Consider the following 19,212-nt stretch of genomic DNA (forward strand, 5'->3'; position numbering starts at 1 on the left):
AATATTCTGCTTGGAAAGTTGAGAATTGAGTCATTGTGTTGCTGGCATAAATAGCAGAAATGAGCTTTTATTGATGCTGAATAGGGAATAGCAGATATTGACTTTTGGTAAGGTAGCAGAGTTCATTGTGGCTTGGAGATTGATGTGGAAACTTGTTACATTTATCGTCAGAGGATTGAATGTCTTCCAGGATATCAATGCTTGCACCCAATAGGATGTTTTTGTTTGATGTGCAATAATCTAATGAGAGGCCACGGTAGTGAAAAACGCGGTGACAAATCTCTTTTCCTGCTTTCTCTCTCCTATTCCAATCAGTTTGAAGAAGGTTTCTGACCTCAAAGTTGTAGTGAATATATTATTGAAAATGCTTACCTTTCAAGGTAAAGAAAACAAAAGAAATGCACTATCAAAACAGCAATGAAGCCTGGTCATTTGGCCTAACTAATTTGTTCCATTACTTTAGATTCTTAAAAGAGATTTCACCAGATCAACATATCACTTGTCCTGCCTGCTTTAACTTATCCAGCTTTTTCTTAAATGTTTGTATTATTTGTCTCAGCCATGCTTTGTGGGGTTTTTATTTCCATCCATTGAGCAGGATGAGTGATGCTAGAAATGGCAGGTTTTTAGAGCAGAAGGCTGTCTAGTTGTTTTATTGACTTGGCATTACCCCCACTCCACTGTTCAGTTTCCAACCTATGTCTCGCCACTTGCAGCCCTCGCATCCCAACACCCCGTGCCTTGCCTTGCCGCTAGCATTAGAAAAATTGGCCAGTCAATTTAAAAAAATGGATGCTTTTCAGTTTTCTTAAAAAAATGACCGGAGAGCAGGATCTATTTGGGCCTATGTGGTGGCAGAATATGTGTTTAGGTCTGGAGAAATTATTTGATCTTTCTTCACAGAATAGGGAGATCACAGACAATAACATCAAAGAGAAAGTATGTGATGTTTTGGAAGTGATCAATTTAGAGAGAGTTGTGGCGTCCAGGCCACTACAGAGTAAACAATTAAGAGGTATATTGAGGGAATGCAGCGTAGATTTACAAGGTTAATTCCTGGGATGGCGGGACTGTCATATGCTGAGCGAATGGAGCAGCTGGGCTTGTACACTCTGGAGTTTAGAAGGATGAGAGGGCATCTAATTGAAACATATAAGATTGTTAAGGGTTTGGACACGCTAGAGGCAGGAAACGTGTTCCCGATGTTGGCGGAGTCCAAAACCAGGGGCCACAGTTTAAGAATAAGGAGTAAGCCATTTTGAATGGAGACGAGGAAACGCTTTTTCTCACAGAGAGTGGTGAGTCTGGAATTCTCTGCCTCGGAGGACAGTGGAGGCAGGATCTCTGGATACTTTCAAGAGAGAGCTAGATAGGGCTCTTAAAAATAGTGTAGTCAGGGGATATGGGGAGAAGGCAGGAACGGGGTACTGATTGGGGATGATCAGCCATGATCACATTGAATGGCGGTGCTGGCTCGAAGGGCTGAATGGCCTACTCCTGCACCTATTGTCTATTGTATAGCAATTTTAGATGGACATATTGCTATGCCTGGATAATGTACAGACTCCAATTTTCATTCTCCAAATCACTCGTAAGGTGCCTGTTGACAACTGGATACCAGCTAATAAAAATAGTCCAAGTAACTGGACCAGTCTTCCTATCATCAACAATTCTAAAATTATTGGAATTAAATCTGAGGGACATCATTAATCAGCATTTCAACAGACACAAGTGAAATGAGGGTAGTCAGAATTGATTGGTTTAGAGAAGGACATGTCTGAACAGTGATCACATTTTTTTGAGTTGTCCGGAAGATATTGGCTAGTTGTTTGTCAAAGCTCAGGATGAAATATTGATTAGAAAGGTCAAACAGAAACATAGAAAATAGTTGCAGGAGTAGGCCATTCGGCTGATCATCCAAAAATCAGTACCACATTCTGGCTTTTTCCATATCCCTTGATTATCTTAGCCCTAAGAGCTAAATTTACCACTCTCTTGAAAAGGTGATGGGATTCAAGGTAAAGTGTTGTTTGATTAAAAATTGGCAAGTGAGTTGTCATTAATTTTAGTGACTGGTGGTTGTAAAGAGTGGAGTTCAACGGAATTCCGTGTTGGTTTCTTCCTTTTCATGATGTATATCAGTGATATGAACTGAAATGTAGAGGCCATGATTTTTTTTAAAATTACCAATGGCGTGAAAATTGTTGATGTGATTATCATGAGGAAGAAACTTCCAGGTGGAAGAAGATAGTGATTGATTTGATGGGCACAAAAATAGTAAAGCAATACAGCCTGGAGAAATGTGATGCACTGGACTTTGTGCCTTCCCCCACAGTGGGAATCACTGTGGGGGGATGTTTTGGTGTTGAATTTCTTTATGAATACTGTGTTGTATTTTTATTAGTGTGCTGCAAGGACATCAGAATTTCCCCTGAATAAGGGGATTAATAAAGTCTATCAATCAATCATTTGCAGAGGGAACAGATAATTTAGTGATAGAGGACTTGGAGAAACAAAGTGATCCTCCAATGCCTGTCTAAAGATCCCTAAGTTTGCAGGGTAAGTTAATAAGGTGACTAAGAACACGGATGAGATATCTGCCCTCATTGAGCCATTATTTAAAAAAATAAAAGCAGGGAGGTCAAGTTTGAATAAAACGAAACGCCTGCTAGGTCACAGCTAGTTTCAGGTTAGTTTATCGTCACGTGCACTGAGGTACAGGGAAAACCTGTTTTTGCATGCTATCCAGCCGGCGGTAAGACAATACATGATTACAATCGAGCCATTCACAGTGCATAACGTTTAGTGCAAGGCAAAAACCAGTAAAATCTGATTAAAGATAGTCGAGGGTCCCTGATGAGGTTGATAGTTCAGGACTGCCCTCTGGTTGTGGTAGGATGGTTCAGTTGCTGGATAGAGCGTGCAAGAAACTGTCCTTGAATCTGGAGGTGTGCGTTTTAGGTACTGGATGCCATGTTGTAGGAAGAGTGAATTGGCAATAATAAGAGCCCAGGGAATTTTATAATATACTAGTGTTAGAACACATGACCCATGGGGAGAGATTATCTTGGCTGGAGTTATTTTCTTTGGAACATGAGAGCATGAAAAGGAAGGACCAATTTATTTGGTAAACAGCCCAATAATTAGGGGGAATACATTTTGGAGACAAAAATTACTTGGTATTTGGAAATTACTTTGTGAATAGGTGGTAGATGAGAAATTTCTAATTACATGTACATGGTAAATATATGAGCCGAGCGTTGTGAAATGATACTTGGCTAGGTAGTTCCACTTTTGGTCGGCTTTGGCTGGATGGGCTGATTGGTTGCCTCCTATGCTCTCATTTTCTATGATTCTCTTCATCTTAGTCTGCTGGATAACTGCATTTTGTTTCTGATTGACTCTGCAAATGTTTAAATGCTTTGGAAATTTGCCATTAATTTACCCCACTGTTATAAATTGTACTTATAGAGGTTTTATCATCTACCATATTATCTCCAGATCCACCTGACATTAGACATGGTGCTTAAAGAATTATTAACATTTCCATTGTAGTATTATGCAGGTCCACCACCAATTTTCTTTTGGAGAAACTCAGCGGGTGCAGCAGCATCTATGGAGCGAAGGAAAAAGGCAACGTTTCGGGCCGAAACGTTGCCTTTTTCCTTCGCTCCATAGATGCTGCTGCACCCGCTGAGTTTCTCCACCTTTTTTGTGTACCTTCGATTTTCCAGCATCTGCAGTTCCTTCTTAAACACCAATTTTCTTTTTCTCTTTTTTCCGGCAACTGGTGGTCCAACACCTCCTTTAATCCGGACAAAATTATGAGAGTACACTTAGAATCTCTCTCTCTCTCTCCCCCCCCCCCCGAAAATGGGGCACACAGGCCGGGTGAGGTGGCCAATTTCAACCTCATCGAGACTTCCGTGTCCGATCAGTGGAATAAATTTACCCCCTGTGGCCGGGACTATGGAACTTGGGGCCCAGCCCGACATGGCAGATCCATTCCCATAGCCGACCTCCGAGCCCGACTTCGCGGGCAGGTATCTCGGCCCCTTGGCGGCCTAGGTGGATTGTTCCGGTACGGTTGGGCTCTCCTTCGGGACCGTGACCTATGTTGGTCCGGCAAAATGGAAAATCTAGAAAGGCTCTGGAAAGAAGGGTGCTGGAAAATCGGTGGTAAACCAGTACTAGAATTGCCTGCAATAAAAATTCTGACACCTAAAACGTGCTAAAAAGCAAAATTCAACTCCCATATTTAAAATGTTATGAGCATGTGAAACAAGATCATTGTTCTATTATTATTTTAAGTTTCATTTTCAATTTTTTTCAGAATCATGGCTTCATTTTACTTCATTTAATTTTTCAGTATTCGTTTTCCAGTAATACTTTGTGTTTAAGAAGTGACTGAAACTTGGTCTCCATTGAGCATGAATAAATTAGAAATGTGGAATGTTGGTTAATTTATATTTAATATAAAGGATGGTTTTATTTATATTCATTGTGCTTGCAAATCTGTTAAACTGTTTGAATTTTCTGCGTAATTTGTTAAATAATTGATCTGCATTGGCATGTGCTGCAAATAATTGGGATCTCTGTATTTCTTTATTTGTTTAAAAGTTAGGTTAATCTGCTTTTGTTTTCCACAGACTTGCTACATTTGTGAAGAACAAGGCCGTGAAAGCAAAGCAGCAACTGGTGCTTGTATGACTTGTAATAAACACGGATGTCGGCAGGCTTTCCATGTAACTTGGTTAGTTTTGTATTTTTAAATTAAAATATGAACAAACGTTCTGCAGAAAATACAACTGAATTAATAGGCACTGGCCAAGCTGTACAAATTGAGATTTATGCTAAACTGATTTAAAAAAAATCATTTTTGAGACCACTGTGCTGCTGCTATTAGTGCCCCTGGAATTGTAAGCTGATGAAGTCTGCAACAAACTTACATCTGATAATTGTCAAGTTAGTGGTACTGAATGTTCTGCATAAAAATGATAAAACTTGTCTTGAGTTTAGTTGTGAATACTGCTCCATTGACTGTCCATAATCTCAAATTTACTAGTAGCTATTTGGAAAATATGTGGTGCGGATTATTGGTACCTTCAGGAGAGAAAGTGAGAGTTGATAAGGGTCTGGGGATAGAATGATGAAGAACTATATTGAATTTATAACATAGAAATGGGCTATTTATCTAAATATGCTGATAGCAATAATGCTGATATTATTTTCATATGAACCTTCAACCATTCTAATATTCACAATCCAGGATTTGTATTTTCCCAAATTCATTTGTCCTTTATGTTTTATCATCTTCCCTTAAATGTATGAACGTTGCCTTGTGCAGCCACTCCATGTGACAGTGATATTTAGATCCTTGCTAGTTTTATTTGTAGATTGTTAAACCAAATCTGCACGTAATACTCTTCTAAACATGGATCCTTATAAACTTAGCATTGTTCCTTTTTTGCATATTTTTCTTTGCTGTGATATTCTTCATATTTTTACCAATTGTATGAACAGAACTATAAAGGCAGACCTCTGAGTTCATCTTTTGGGCAATATGTCTCCATAATGTACCTACTTTTTGGAGAAAACCTTTTTGTCCTCCAGTGATCTTGTCTTAGTGCATCCCTATTTTCTGTAAGTCTTGAGCAAACCATTTCTTTATTGAATTGCATGACTGTAGCCACATCGAAGTGAGATATTTTTGATCAAGAGAAATAACCGAGTGTTTTTTTAAATATTTATTCCCCTCTACCTCTACATTCTTTTAAGAGCAGTGACTTCTGTTGGGGTATAGTTCAGTGGCTATAGATGATCTTCTGGAACCTTTCTTAAATGAGTATTCTTGCATGAGAGATGACCATATCTGAAGACTTGTAAATCATTTACTGCATCATAGTCGAACATGATCTTCCCTTATCTGAAGTTGAAACATGCACCAAAAGCAGTCAAGGTTGGGAGACCTGGATGATTTCTTTCCTATTCTAACTTAAGAGTGCTGGGCCAATTGCAGCACATCTACTTCATTTATTGAATGGTTAACTGGAAATTGAACATGGAACTTAGTGGCCTGTGTGGCTCAGGAACACAAACGCCATGCCAACTGAGCCAGTTGGAGAAATACTTAATATTGTCTCTCCTCCCCTCCTCTCCTGAAGGCGTTGGCACCTTGCTGAGCAGGATCTACAGGGACTGGTTCCCCATCAGTACCTCGCACAAATGGCTTATATATCAGCCTTGAAGGTATGTGACAGCATTCTATTTGATGCTGGGTTGGGTTTCGCACATAATGGCATCATATGAAAGCTTACTGCCATTTTCACTTGACATTCATACATTTTCACCTGGGGTTTATGATAGCATTGTAGGTTTCTTCGCCAGATCAAGAGCAAATAATGCATCAAGTATCAGGTCATTTATATCACCAGGGTTCTGAGTTTGAAACCTGATCTTTGTTAAGATGACCACTGATTTGTGTGCTGCAGTGGGCTTCTGTGTACTTGGCTAGGGAGGGGCATGAACAATCTTTGACATTCCCACTTTTGATTCCACTTTTCTTTATTGCAATTTCCTATTGGAGAAAATAGGATTGTGATACTCCTGTGATAAAATCTGATTATATGATCCATGCTAATGTCTGAAAATAAGAAGCAGCTATGCATTGGAAAGGTCTTGTGCTTGTTGAGTCATGTGAGAAGGTTATAAGGAAAGAAAAGGGCAGTCAGTAAAGTGACTTAAAACCTAACGCCATCATCTGATGTTGCATTTAAGCAACAGTTGAGCCATGGTTGGTGATGCGTCTAGTTACCTATGGTATTGTTTGTAAATTCTGATTAAAGCTAAATAATGTCATAATTTTGTAATTGGTACTTTTAGAAATATTTTTAGCTTTGAAAATGGGAATATAGTAAATACACTTTCTATAATTCATTTTTAACATGTATATTTTGCACATTTGTATTAATTTAATTTCTGGGCATGGCTAATAAAATTAGTTATTGCCCCACCCCAATTGAGAAGGTGGTGATGAGCTCCAGTCTCCTGGTACATGGATAATGCTGCTTGCTAGGAATTTCCAGGATTTAGACCCAGTAATGATGAAGGAATGGCAAGATAGGAAGACTGGCTAACTTGGGACGGTAATGTAGATGTCTTGGGGACAGTCCCCATTGCAATTGAGAGGTGCTGAATGTCCTAAGGCATATGAAGGTTGATAAATTTCACGATCATGATCTATATATCAGAGGACATTGTGGGAAGCTAAAGAACAAATTGCAGGTTCCCTGGCTGAAATACTGTATATAAATCATTAGATACTGATGAGGTGCAGAAAGACTGGAGGGTGGCTAATGTTGTGCCTCTCTTTAAGAAAGGCTGGAAGGAAAAGGCTTGGAACTCTTCACCAGTGAGTCTAACATATGTGGTTAGCATGTTACTGGAGCATATTCTGATGGATAAGATATATTTAAATAGACATGGGCTGATTAGGGATAGTCAGCACGGTTTTGTATATGGCAGATCATGTCTTGCAATTAAAAAATAATAATTAAAATAACCAAGAAAGGTGGTTGAGGGCGAAGCCAAAGCCGTTGTCTATATAGATTTCAGCAAGGGATTTGATAAGGTTCCGATGGTAGGTTGCTCTGGAAGGTTAGATCGCATGGAATATAAGGAGAGTTAGCCGACTGGGTAGAAAATTGGCATCATGGAAGGAAGCAGAGGGTGATGGTGAAAGGTTGTTTTGTGGCCTGGACTCCTGTGACTAGTGGTGTGCCTTAGAGATCAGTGCTGGGCCTATTGCTGTTTGTGGCTTATCAATTCTAACATTTTAATTGAGTCAAGGACCTTAATTATCTTGTTTTGGAGGATCTAGAATATAGAACTATACAGCACAATGTTGGTGCCAAATATCATGCAAGACTTTAGCAAGTTACTTATCTACCTGCCCATATTCATAAGTTTATCCAAAAGCCTCTTAACTGCCACTGTTGTATCTGCCTCAACCACCAACTCTGGCAGCATGCTCCAGGCGCTTGCCATTCTGTGTAAATATTTTTAAAAGTTGCCCCGAACATCACCTTTAAACTTTGTCCCTCCCCTTCATTGGAACATGCCAGTTCTGACTTCAATTAACAGATCTTTAAATGACTACCACATGTCAGATGGTGACTTACCCAATAATAATTGCTCCGAGTATACCCTGTTGAGCTCCTTCATAATGTTGTAGTTTGCCTTACTGTTTAGTACTTTCCCCCAAGGTTCAGCCATCTCCCTGTTCAAAACTATCTTAAAAACTATGGAGTTGTGATCACAATCCCCAAAATGCTCATCCACTGAAATACCAATCATCTGGCCAGGCTCATTTCCTTGCTATCCATCATCATGAAGTGCTTTGAGAGGTTGTTTATGGAACGCATTAAATCCAGTCTACGAAGCAACCTTGACCCACTGCAGTTTGCCTACGGCCACAACAGGTCCATGGCTGGTGCCATCTCCTTGGCCCTACACTCGTCCCTTGAACACCTGGATAAGAGAAACACCTACGTCAGACTTCTATTCATAGACTACAGGTCTGCGTTCAATACCATTATTCCATCCAAGCACAATTCCAAACTAGTGGAACTTGAAGTCAGCACTCATCTCTGCAACTGGAACCTCTACTTCCTGACCAACAGACCAAAATCAGTGAGGTTGGGTGACGAATCATCCTTTACAATAATCCTTAACATCGGTGCCCTTCAAGGATGTGTTCTCAGCCCCGTTCTTTACTTCTTATACACCCAAGACTGTGGCCAAGTACAAATCCAGCTCAATTTACAAATTTGCGGACTACACCACCGTTGTGGGCAGGATATCAAATAATGACAAAATGGAGTACCGAAAGGAGATTAAGAACCTTGTAACCTGGTATCAAGAAAATAACCTTCATCTCAATATCAGCAAGACAAAGAGGATAGTGATCGACGTCCGGAAGTGAAGCAGTACACTGATGGCGGTATACATTAATATGTATGAATTGGTATACATTGATGGAAATATCACCAGCAAGTTGTCCTGGACTGGACATATTGAAGCAATGACCAAGAAAGCACACCAACACATCTTTCTTAGAAGGCTTAGGAAGTTCGGCATGTCCCCAACAACTCTCACCAACTTCTACAGATGCACCTTAGAAAGCATTTTATCGAGATGCATCACAGCATGGTTTGGGAACAGCTCCATCCAAGACCGCAATAAATTGAAAAGAATTATGGATGCAGCCTAGGCCATCACACAAACCAACCTCCATCTCCATCTGCAATTCATGCTGCCTCGGCAAGGCCACCAGCATAATCACCGACGAGTCTCACCCACTCCCTCTTCTCCCCTTTCCCATCAGGCAAGGGGTACAGATGTTTGAAAACTCGTGCGTCCAGATTCAGGAACAGTTTCTTCCCAGCTGTTATTAAGCAACTGAACCATCCTTTCACCAACTAGAGAGTGGACCTGAGCTATCATCCACATCATCGGAGAACCTGACTATCATGAATCGGTTTTTACTAGACTTTATCTTGAAATTATCATTATTCCCTTTATCCTATTTCTGTATGCTGTGGACAGCTTGATTGTAACCACATGTAGTCTTGACACTGACTGGATAGCATGCAACAAAAGCTTTTTCACTGTACCTTGGTACACATGACTAAACTAAACAGTATGTTTCCTTTTCTGGTTCAACTATCTACTTACTCGTGGGTACACCTCACAAATTCTACCCCATTTGAGACATCTGATCCTTCCCTCCCTTCCTCTAGCTTAGCAAGCTTCATTTCTCTCCTCAGTTCTGGCAAAAGGACGTTGAGCTGAAATATTAACTCTGTTTCTCTTCCCACAAATGTGCCTGGCCTGCTGAATAGGTCAGCATTGTCTTTTTTTTGTCAAAGATCCTGTTTGCCAGTACAGTCGATAGAGGCCACTGCCATCCTCTTTCCTCCTCTTTCTACCCCCTGCACTTCCACCAATCCCCACCCCTACGTGGAAACAGGCCCTTTGGCCCACCAAGTCCGCATCAACCAGCAATCCCCGCACATTATCCTACACACACTAGGGACAATTGACACTTATACAGGGCTCTCTCTTTTTCTTTCCCTGTTGCCAGCCGGGCCACCTAGGCAGCTTTTTAGGTTGCCAAATGACAGTTTAGGTGGTCATTTAAGACGGCTTGCATGACGCGTGCGATAACGTGCTCGGACGAAGTGCGTAGTTACCAGTCGGAATTATGCTCAATGAAGCATTCACATATTATTTCAAATAAAGTCACAAACTAAACATATTCACCAAACAAGACAGGATATATACCACAATGACATAGAAACATAGAAAATAGGTGCAGGAGGAGGCCATACGGCCCTTCGAGCCAGCACCGCCATTCATTGTGATCATGGCTGATCGTCCCCTATCAATAACCCGTGCCTGCCTTCTCCCCATATCCCTTGACTCCACTAGCCCCTAGAGCTCTATTTAGCTCTCTCTTAAATCCATCCAGTGACTTGTCCTCCACTGCCCTCTGTGGCAGGGAATTCCATAAATTCACAACTCTCTGGGTGAAATTTTTTTTTCTCACCTCAGTCTTAAATGATCTCCCCTTTATTCTAAGGGGACATGCAGCATGACATGCAGAAAAATTATAATACAGTATCTCAACTCTTTTTACACGTTGCAATTAATGCAATTTCTATTATTTCTTTCCATTTCCAAACAAAAATGTGGTTGGATTATTCAGCGTATGATCAACCCGTGTCAATAAATCCTGGACCATGGTAACATATATGCTTAACCATGCACACTACAGATTGATGCAAACATGTTTTCTGTGAAGGACTGAAAATTATCATGACATGGCCATAGCAAGGGTCGTTATTGCTATTGGTACAGAACCACTATCGCTTCCCACATAATTTATCCACAACAAAATATACATACAGGTTGCAAGGAAAATTCTAAAGGCATTTTATGATAATAGCTATTAAAACAGACTATACCCATCTGACAGGTTAAACATTACACTAACTGACAAGAGATGGACAAAGGACATAACCAGCAAATGTTCTTTTGGTAATATGTTTAAAGGTGTCAAAATGCCACATTACCGGACATTCCGATTAGATGTACGTATTGTGAACAGCAATGAAGATACCCAGTTGGTACGCACCAGATTAATTTTTTTTTTATTGATAAACGCTGTTTCCATCATTCCCACTTCAGAATTGACGTTAACATTTCAACTGAAATATCTCCTGACCAAATTTGTGATGTATATGACCGACTGTAGAAGTAAAACCTGGATAAATCCAACGTGTAGTTGTGAATGTTGCTCATTGAATAACTACAGTACTGATACTCCATATTAAGAGCATTGATTTGCCAGTAAAATAAATTCTGTAATAACGTGTCAACGGTAGCAGTGACAATCGAACACTGCGATTTTAATGTTTCACATGTTCACAATTTAATTAATCCATCTTTATGGATTATAACAAATAATAACATTGGGAATTAAAACACATTTGATTGCATTCCGTTATCAAACATAGTCAATGTTCGCTCTGAAGACATTTCCAGCACAATAGGGTCAGGGGGTGGGTTGGGGTGTGTGTGAATCGGTGCGGGATGGATAGATGGCGGGGGTTGAGAAGGCAATCAGTGCGGAATGGATGGATTGATGCGGGAATTAGTGTGTGTTGGTTGGAGTAGGTAAAATTGTGAGGGGAGAGCGCGGGGGATGTCAGTGGGGTTGAATGGGGGGATCAGTACGGGATGGACGAGGGGGATCTGTGAGGGATGAATGGGGGGGGGGGTCAGTACAGGATGGATGGGGGGGGGGGGGGAATCAGTACAGGATGAATGGGTGGATCAGTACAGGATAAATGGGGATAGACAAAAATGCTGGAGAAACTCAGCGGGTGAGGCAGCATCTATGGAGCTAAGGAAATAGGCAACGTTTCGGTTTGGGACCCTTCAGACTGATCCCCCATTCTTCTTGAATGGGAGGATTAGTACAGGATGGATGGGGGGGGGAGGGATCAGCACAGGATGAATGGGAGGATCAGTACAGTGGATCGGAGGATCTGTGCAGGATGAATGGGTGGATCACTACAGGATGAATGGGGGGGGCTCACTACAGGATGAATGGTGGTGGGGTCACGACAGGATGGATGGGGGGGGGGGGGGGATCAGTGCAGGATGTAAGTGAGTAAGTATTTTTTATTTATATAGCACATTTAAATCAACTTGCATTGAAACCAAAGTGCTGTACATAGAAGATATTGTGTTTCCATACATCCATACAAAATAAAAAAAGAAAAGACACAACACACTATAGAATGAGGGGATCAGTAAAAGATGAACGGGGTGATCACTACAGGATGGATGGGGGGTTCGGTGCAGAATAAATGAAGGGGGGATCAGTGCAGGATGAATGGGGGGGATCAGTGCAGGATGAATTGGGGGGATCAGTAAAAGATGAATGGGAAGATCACTACAGGATGGATGGGGAGATTGGTGCAGAATAAATGGAGGGGAGGTCAATATGGGATGAATGAGGGGATCAGTACTGGATGGATGGGGGGGGGGGTGCAGTGCAGGATGGATGGGAAAGGGGGTCAGTACAGGATGAATTGTGGGACCAGTGTAGGATGGATGGGGGTGGCAGGATTATCAATGCGAGGTGGATAGGGTGATCAGTGCAGGATGAATAGATTGGGGGGGGGGGGGGGGGGGGGGGGGGGGGTGGGGGGTAGATGGGGATGGGAGCACAGGGGATGTCAGTGAGGACTGAATAGAGGCGGGAATGGTGATCAGTGTGGGATTGAGAGGAGGGGTCCCAGGATAAGGAGGGTGGAGGGGGGCGTACAAGAGAGAGAGAGAGGGAGAGAGAGGGGGTGGGGGTGGGGACGAAGGAAGGTCAGCGCTCCTCGAACATCACCGGCGTCATCGCCCCGCTGCCTTGGCCATCCCTGTCCACCGCCAAGTGCTGCCGCCAAAGGGGGAGGCAGTTGGGATCTCCTCGCCACCGCCTCCCTTCCTCCGCCAGCCAACAGGAAGGTGCAGGTGCTTCAGACGGTGGAAGGCAGCCTCCTTCCACACCGAAGCCTCCCACTTCCTCCCGGCCTCAGCGTGCGGGAGGGTCTTGAAAGCGGTTATCGCGGTTGGCAGAGTGGCAAGGAGCGGCCACTATCAGGGCGGGCGGGGTGCGGGAGGAGGTGGAGCTGCTGTTGCGCCTGCTGCTGTGCGAGGTCCGTCATTCGCTCCGACCCTCCGTCACCCCGCACCTAGTATCTTTGCCCCGCACTACAGTCGCCGCCGCCGCTGACACGAAGCGTCACGTTCCGTTTCTCCAGAGATGCTGCCTGTACCGCTGAGTTACTCCAGTTTTTTGTGTCTATCTTCGATATAAACCAGTATCTGCAGTGCCAAGCCGGGCAAAATTACATGGCATTTATGTTGCCCGGCGGCAGTTTAGGTGGCCAATGGCACCCGGGCAATCGCAAATTTCGAGCCCTGATATACAAAGCCAATTAAATAAACCTGTATGTCTTTGGAGTGTGGGAGGAAACTGAAGATCTCGGAGAAAACCCATGTGGTCACGGGGAGAATGTACAAACTCTGTACAGGCAGCGCCCCTAGTTGGGATCGAACCCGGGTCTCTGGCGCTGGAAACACTGTAAGGCAGCAACTCTACCGCTGCACCACCGTGCCGTCCTATGGACTTGATCAGTCATGGACTATGAATTTATAAGCTATTGCTCATCTCCATACAAGTGCCATTTTGTGAATATTGAATGCAGTAACAGATAACTTTTGCCAGTTGTATTGGGGTCACCAAATGTGTACTCCTTTTTATAATTATTTAATTGCATTTCACCACAGTGAATACAGTCCACAATTAAATTACATAGGACAAATTTCAGGCAAGTGCATTTAATACTGTAACTGTTTTGATATTGTGCTCAGTTTTTTTCCAATCTTAAAAAATAGATTTGGAATGTGTCAAATTAGAAATATAAAGACTATCGACATTTGTTATGATATTTTTAGCATGTTAACACTTACTCTGAGGTTGCAGAAATGTTATGGTTAAATTGGTAATGGTTAGGAAAAAAATGGGAACTGTTGATTTAGGGTGACCAAAAACATACCCTAACTCCCAGCAAAGGTTTTAATTCTGTCATCTCAATGCTGAGGCTATTTGTGGTAATTGACCTGCTATTTTGCCTGAGCCAATTAATTCAGCATTGATCAAGAACCAAATGTGGGATCTTTTAGTCTCTGTTATTGAAGTCACTAGGGGACTGAAGGAATTCCAGCTAAAAATGTTTTGGCATTGACGAGGTATTAGGATTGTTACTATGCAATTAATACAGCTGAATGTAATAGGACAATAGTGGAAATTGGAGCTCAAGTAATTACAAAAAACTTAGATCATGTATATCGCAGAGCTCTGGATTACTGAATTCTTATTAGGAAAAGAATAAAGAAAGAAGAAAACTTAATCAACAGTCATAAACTAGTCTGCAAATTTTAGACATATTTCAATCCGTTTGCTAGCATCTCGATTATTTTTACTGTTTTTTCAGTGCACAACTGGCAGGACTTCTATGTGAAGAAGAAGGCTCAGAAGCTGATAATGTTAAATACTGTGGCTACTGTAAATACCATTTTGGAAAATTGGTAAGTGCTAAGAAATTTACGAAGGAAACGGTAAGAATTAAAAAATAAAATAAAAATCCAAAGTGGCAACCATGTTGTGATTAAGCAAAATTAAACTAGAGGAGGGGAAAAAGCTCCACCAGAATAACCTTTCCTCTTGTAGGAGGTCTACATTTGTAGATCTGATCTCACTATTTCACTTCTCAACTGTTCATCTTTCAAAAAGGTTTATTGTCTGCCTTCTCATCTGAAGAAGATTATGAAATAATCAGAATCTAAAATACTGATTACTTCTGACAAATTAGTATCAAGCTAGAACGTATCATAGGTACATATTAGAAATATGTTGGTAATATATTCTCAATGAATAAAGTTTAAAACTGAATCTTTCAAGGAAATTGACGCCTCTTTATAGAAAGCACTATTTACCCGTTTAGATAGTGTGAAATTTCAGCAAGTCTATTGCAAAATTATTCTGTAAAATCATGAGGATATCAATGTGATACATTGGAATGTTTTAATGTGATTTAACTTGGTCAAAACAATAACAAATATTTTAATATGGAACCAGGCCAAGTGGGACCCGGGGCGGCCTGTGGCGTGACACACACAGACACAGACACACACACACAGAGACACACACACACACACACACACACACACACACACACACACACACACACACACACACACACACACACACCCACACACCCACACACCCACACACCCACACACCCACACACCACCAACCACCCACACACACACTAACCACCCACACATCCACCAACCACCCACACACACTAACCACCCACACACACAAACTAATCACCCCCATTGATATATTATATTAATATTATTCATTCACTCATTTCACCCCATCTCCTGCCCTATCCACTCGCCTACAGCCCCCAACTCGCAGGCGCGGCTAGAGAGGGAGGGGGTAGAGAAAGAGGGACAAACAGAGTGACACACAGAGGGACACAGAGAGGGACAGGGAGGCACAGAGTGGGACACGGAGTGGCGGTTACGTCACTCGCAGCGCGCGGGGGTTGGGGGGGGCGGCAGGGGCGGACAGCAGCTTGCAGCGCAGACTCTGCAGGCAGAACACGCAGCACGCAGAGGCATTGTGATGTCATCAGGTAATTTTCATGTAAGCCGATTTTTTACACCACGGTGTAAATCTCCACCAGAATATGTAAACATTTTCCCATTAGCGCGTCGTTTCTTTGAGTAGATGTGATCACACACAAACAAATAAATACACGCACACACAGACACACACACACACACACACACACACACACACACACACACACACACACACACACACACACACACACACACACACACACACACACACACACAGACACACACACAGCCACACACATCCAAGATCAGAGTTTTATAGTTATAAGGATGTTGTATGGGATCGTGAGTATGGGATTGCTGGTCGGCACGGACTTGGTGGGGTGAAGGATCTGTTTTCACATTGCATTTCTAAACTCAACCTACCTCGTCGCCACAACATTTCTTTGGAACTAATGCCATAACTGAACTACATTGCCAGGTCTAACAAGTTCAGTGAGTAAATTGTGCAGATAAATTGGGGAAATTATAGAAAGCTAACACTCCACTGCTGGCCTGCACATGAAGTCCACCGGGAGATTAATTGAGAAATTGCTTCCCTTTAGAAAGATCAAGATTTGTGCATTCTTGTTCAGAAGCCCACACTTCCTGGGTGGCAAGTACCCCAATCAATGAAACTGCACAGATTTATTTTAACAATTGACATATGTTGCTTAAAATATGTTTGTTAGATATGAGAAGTATTGTAAAATATTGGCTTGCATTGTTGTCAGGTAATAGCAATATTGTTTCATCTTCATCAACTGTTTGCCTTCTACATCAATGATTTGGATGCGACTTTAGAGATACTGCGTGGAAACAGGTCCTTCGGCCCAGTGAGTCAGCACCAGTGATCAACCCAGTGACCACTTAAAATTTACAAAAGCCAATTAACCTACCAACTTGTACATCTTTGGGGTGTGGGAGGAAGAATGTACAAAGTCCATACAGACAGCACCAATAGTCTGGATCGACCTCTTGTCTCTGGCACTGTAAGGAAGAAACTCTACTGCTTCACCACTGTGCCGCTTAAATGTACAATGTATGATTAGTAAGTTAGATGACAGTAGAATGGGTAATATCATAGAAAGTGAGGATGGTTATCAAAAATTAAAGTGGGACTTTGATCAGCTGTGCAAGTGGGCCAAAGAACGGCTAATGGAGTTTAATTCAGTTAAGTGTAAGGTGATGTATTTGTGAAGTCAAAATAAGGCAGGATCACACTGAATGGTAGGGCCCTGGAGAGTGTTGTAGAGCAGAGGGATCTAGGAGAACAAGTATATAATTCCCTGAAAGTGGCATCACAAGTAGATGGGGTGGTGAAGAAGATTTTTGACACATTGGCCTTCATCTGTCAGGGAATTGAATATGGAGGTTGGGATGTTATGTAACAGTTGTACAAAACGTTAGTGAGAGCTGCACTTGCAGTATTGCGTTCAATTATAACAGGTCATCTACTATAGGAAAGATGCCATTAAGCTGGAAAGGGAGCAAAGAGGATTTATGAGTATATTATGAGGACACAAGGGCTGAGTTATAGGCAGATGATGGGCATGCTACGACTTTACTCGGAGTGCAAGAAGCTCAGTAGTGGTCTTATAGTGGTATATAAAATCATGAGGGTGATAAGGTGAATGCAGTCTTTTTCCCAGGGTGGGGAATTGAGAACATCAGAGCAATAGGTTTAAGGGAGAGGAAAGATTAAATAGACATACGGGTCAATCTTTCTGTACAGAGGGTGGTGGGTGTACAGAATGTGCTGCCAGATAAAATAGTTAGTAATGAGACTAGCTTAAATGGAGCATCTTAATTGGCATGGACGTGTTGGGCCAAGGGGGCCTGTTTCCATGCTGTATGAGTTTATGACTCTATTAGGTTTTTTAAAAAGGGCACTTGTGAAGTAAGTGATATGGTTTACAAACTATGTTAAAGGGTGCAAATATGGCTGGCCATGGTAGGTGGTTGAGTGGCACTTTTTGGCTGCATTTCCACACTTTGGCAAAGTTCCTCGGTGGTTTTATTTGGATCATTATTTGCTGAGGTGCTACAGCCCAATGCTAATTTCTGGGAGATTCTATCAATGAAAAGGTCCCGTGAAGTCCCACCACATTTAATAATGAGCTTGTGTCCATGTAAATAGTGTTCTTTATTAACTGAACATTTTCCACTCTACGTACGGGACCACGACTTAATTGCACGGAGTGTTTTTAAAATTCACCTTCCATTTCTATTCCTTGATCCTTAAAGACAGCATCAGAAGTGGAACCAATATATGGTTTGGGTTTTGAGTAAGTTGGCATCAATGGTGTCCTATTTCTGGGGGGAAAGAGGGGGGAAGTAACATGGGTAAGCATGTATACGAGAGATGGGATGTTGTTTGGATGTGGAACTTGTTGTGGAGAGAAGTCAACAGAGACTCAGGTAGGCAACCTGGTCGGAATGGACCTGTTTCTATGCTATATCATTCTGTCCCAATGCACATTAAGTTTTGTGCAGCTTCCAACTCGGCATTGCTTGTGCCCGAAATCTTCACTCTGGGGTCAGTAACCCAAGAAGCTATGGTGCATTGGGTGAAGGTGTTGGGGAGAGAGAATGTATGAAAGACGATGAAGGCAGATAACTATCTGTTAGTCTTTGCCATTGTATATTGCAAGAAAACAATGTGTTAGTGAACGTCTTGGTGTTTAGAGAATGTAGTCTTCATGATAGAAAATGTAATTAATTGTGGGTAATGCAGAAGTTGTGAGTAACTGGAGGCTGCAGTAGTGATGTGTATGCATATGTAACCATAAGGAAGTTTGGTGAAATGTACTTTGGTAATTGTAGCATGGTGAAAAGCTGTGGTTGAGAAGGGTTTGTGGGTTCTGTGAACATATAACTCGTGGAACTCAGTGACATGTATTTTTCCATTCTTTGTACTTTAACAATTTTCTCTTAACTGGTCATTCATGATTGGTTGTTTTCTTGAAGGGTTTACATAGTAAACAAGGAGGACATTCAGTCCTGCAAGTCAGTTCCAGATCTTTGAAAGAGTCATCTAATTAGCTCCCTCTCCCCAGCACTTTACTGACAGTAAATTGTACTTTCCCTTTTTAAAGTTAAATCTTTGAAATATTTTCAAGCATTGGACCGTGCTGTAGGGGCAGTGTTGCTGGCACTGACGCATTCAGCATTCTCTAGCCACCCAGATATGTTTAGGTAACTATCTCCTACCTGGGGTGACAAGGAATTGAGGTTGGCTAATGAAGAAGCTATTATCACTTGTTATTTCATAGAACTTTCTTCGCTGCTCACTTTGTGTAATAGAATGTCGGCAGGTTTTTGAAGAATTAGATCAGTGATAGGAGGATTCGTTGGAACAAGTATTCCTTGTGTAGAAGATAATGAATGTCA

General features: G+C 41.9%; 1 protein-coding gene across 10 annotated transcripts in view; it reads left to right on the plus strand.

The window, feature by feature from the left end:
• Window positions 1-19,212, plus strand: part of mllt10 (MLLT10 histone lysine methyltransferase DOT1L cofactor) — a 254,428-nt gene that overhangs the window by 69,075 nt on the left and 166,141 nt on the right. For 6 of the 10 annotated variants that reach the window (XM_033015422.1, XM_033015430.1, XM_033015428.1 and 3 more), the window contains 2 exons: window positions 4,650-4,753; window positions 14,622-14,715. The exons of 1 other annotated variant lie outside the window; for it this stretch is intronic. In XM_033015422.1, the coding sequence (XP_032871313.1) occupies window positions 4,650-4,753; window positions 14,622-14,715 (198 nt within the window). The remainder of the gene's footprint in view (window positions 1-4,649; window positions 4,754-14,621; window positions 14,716-19,212) is intronic. 3 more of the 10 variants (XM_033015461.1, XM_033015450.1, XM_033015468.1) reach the window with 1 other exon arrangement.

Source organism: Amblyraja radiata, chromosome 2, assembly GCF_010909765.2.
Source record: "Amblyraja radiata isolate CabotCenter1 chromosome 2, sAmbRad1.1.pri, whole genome shotgun sequence".
NCBI classification, from domain to species: Eukaryota; Metazoa; Chordata; class Chondrichthyes; order Rajiformes; family Rajidae; genus Amblyraja; species Amblyraja radiata.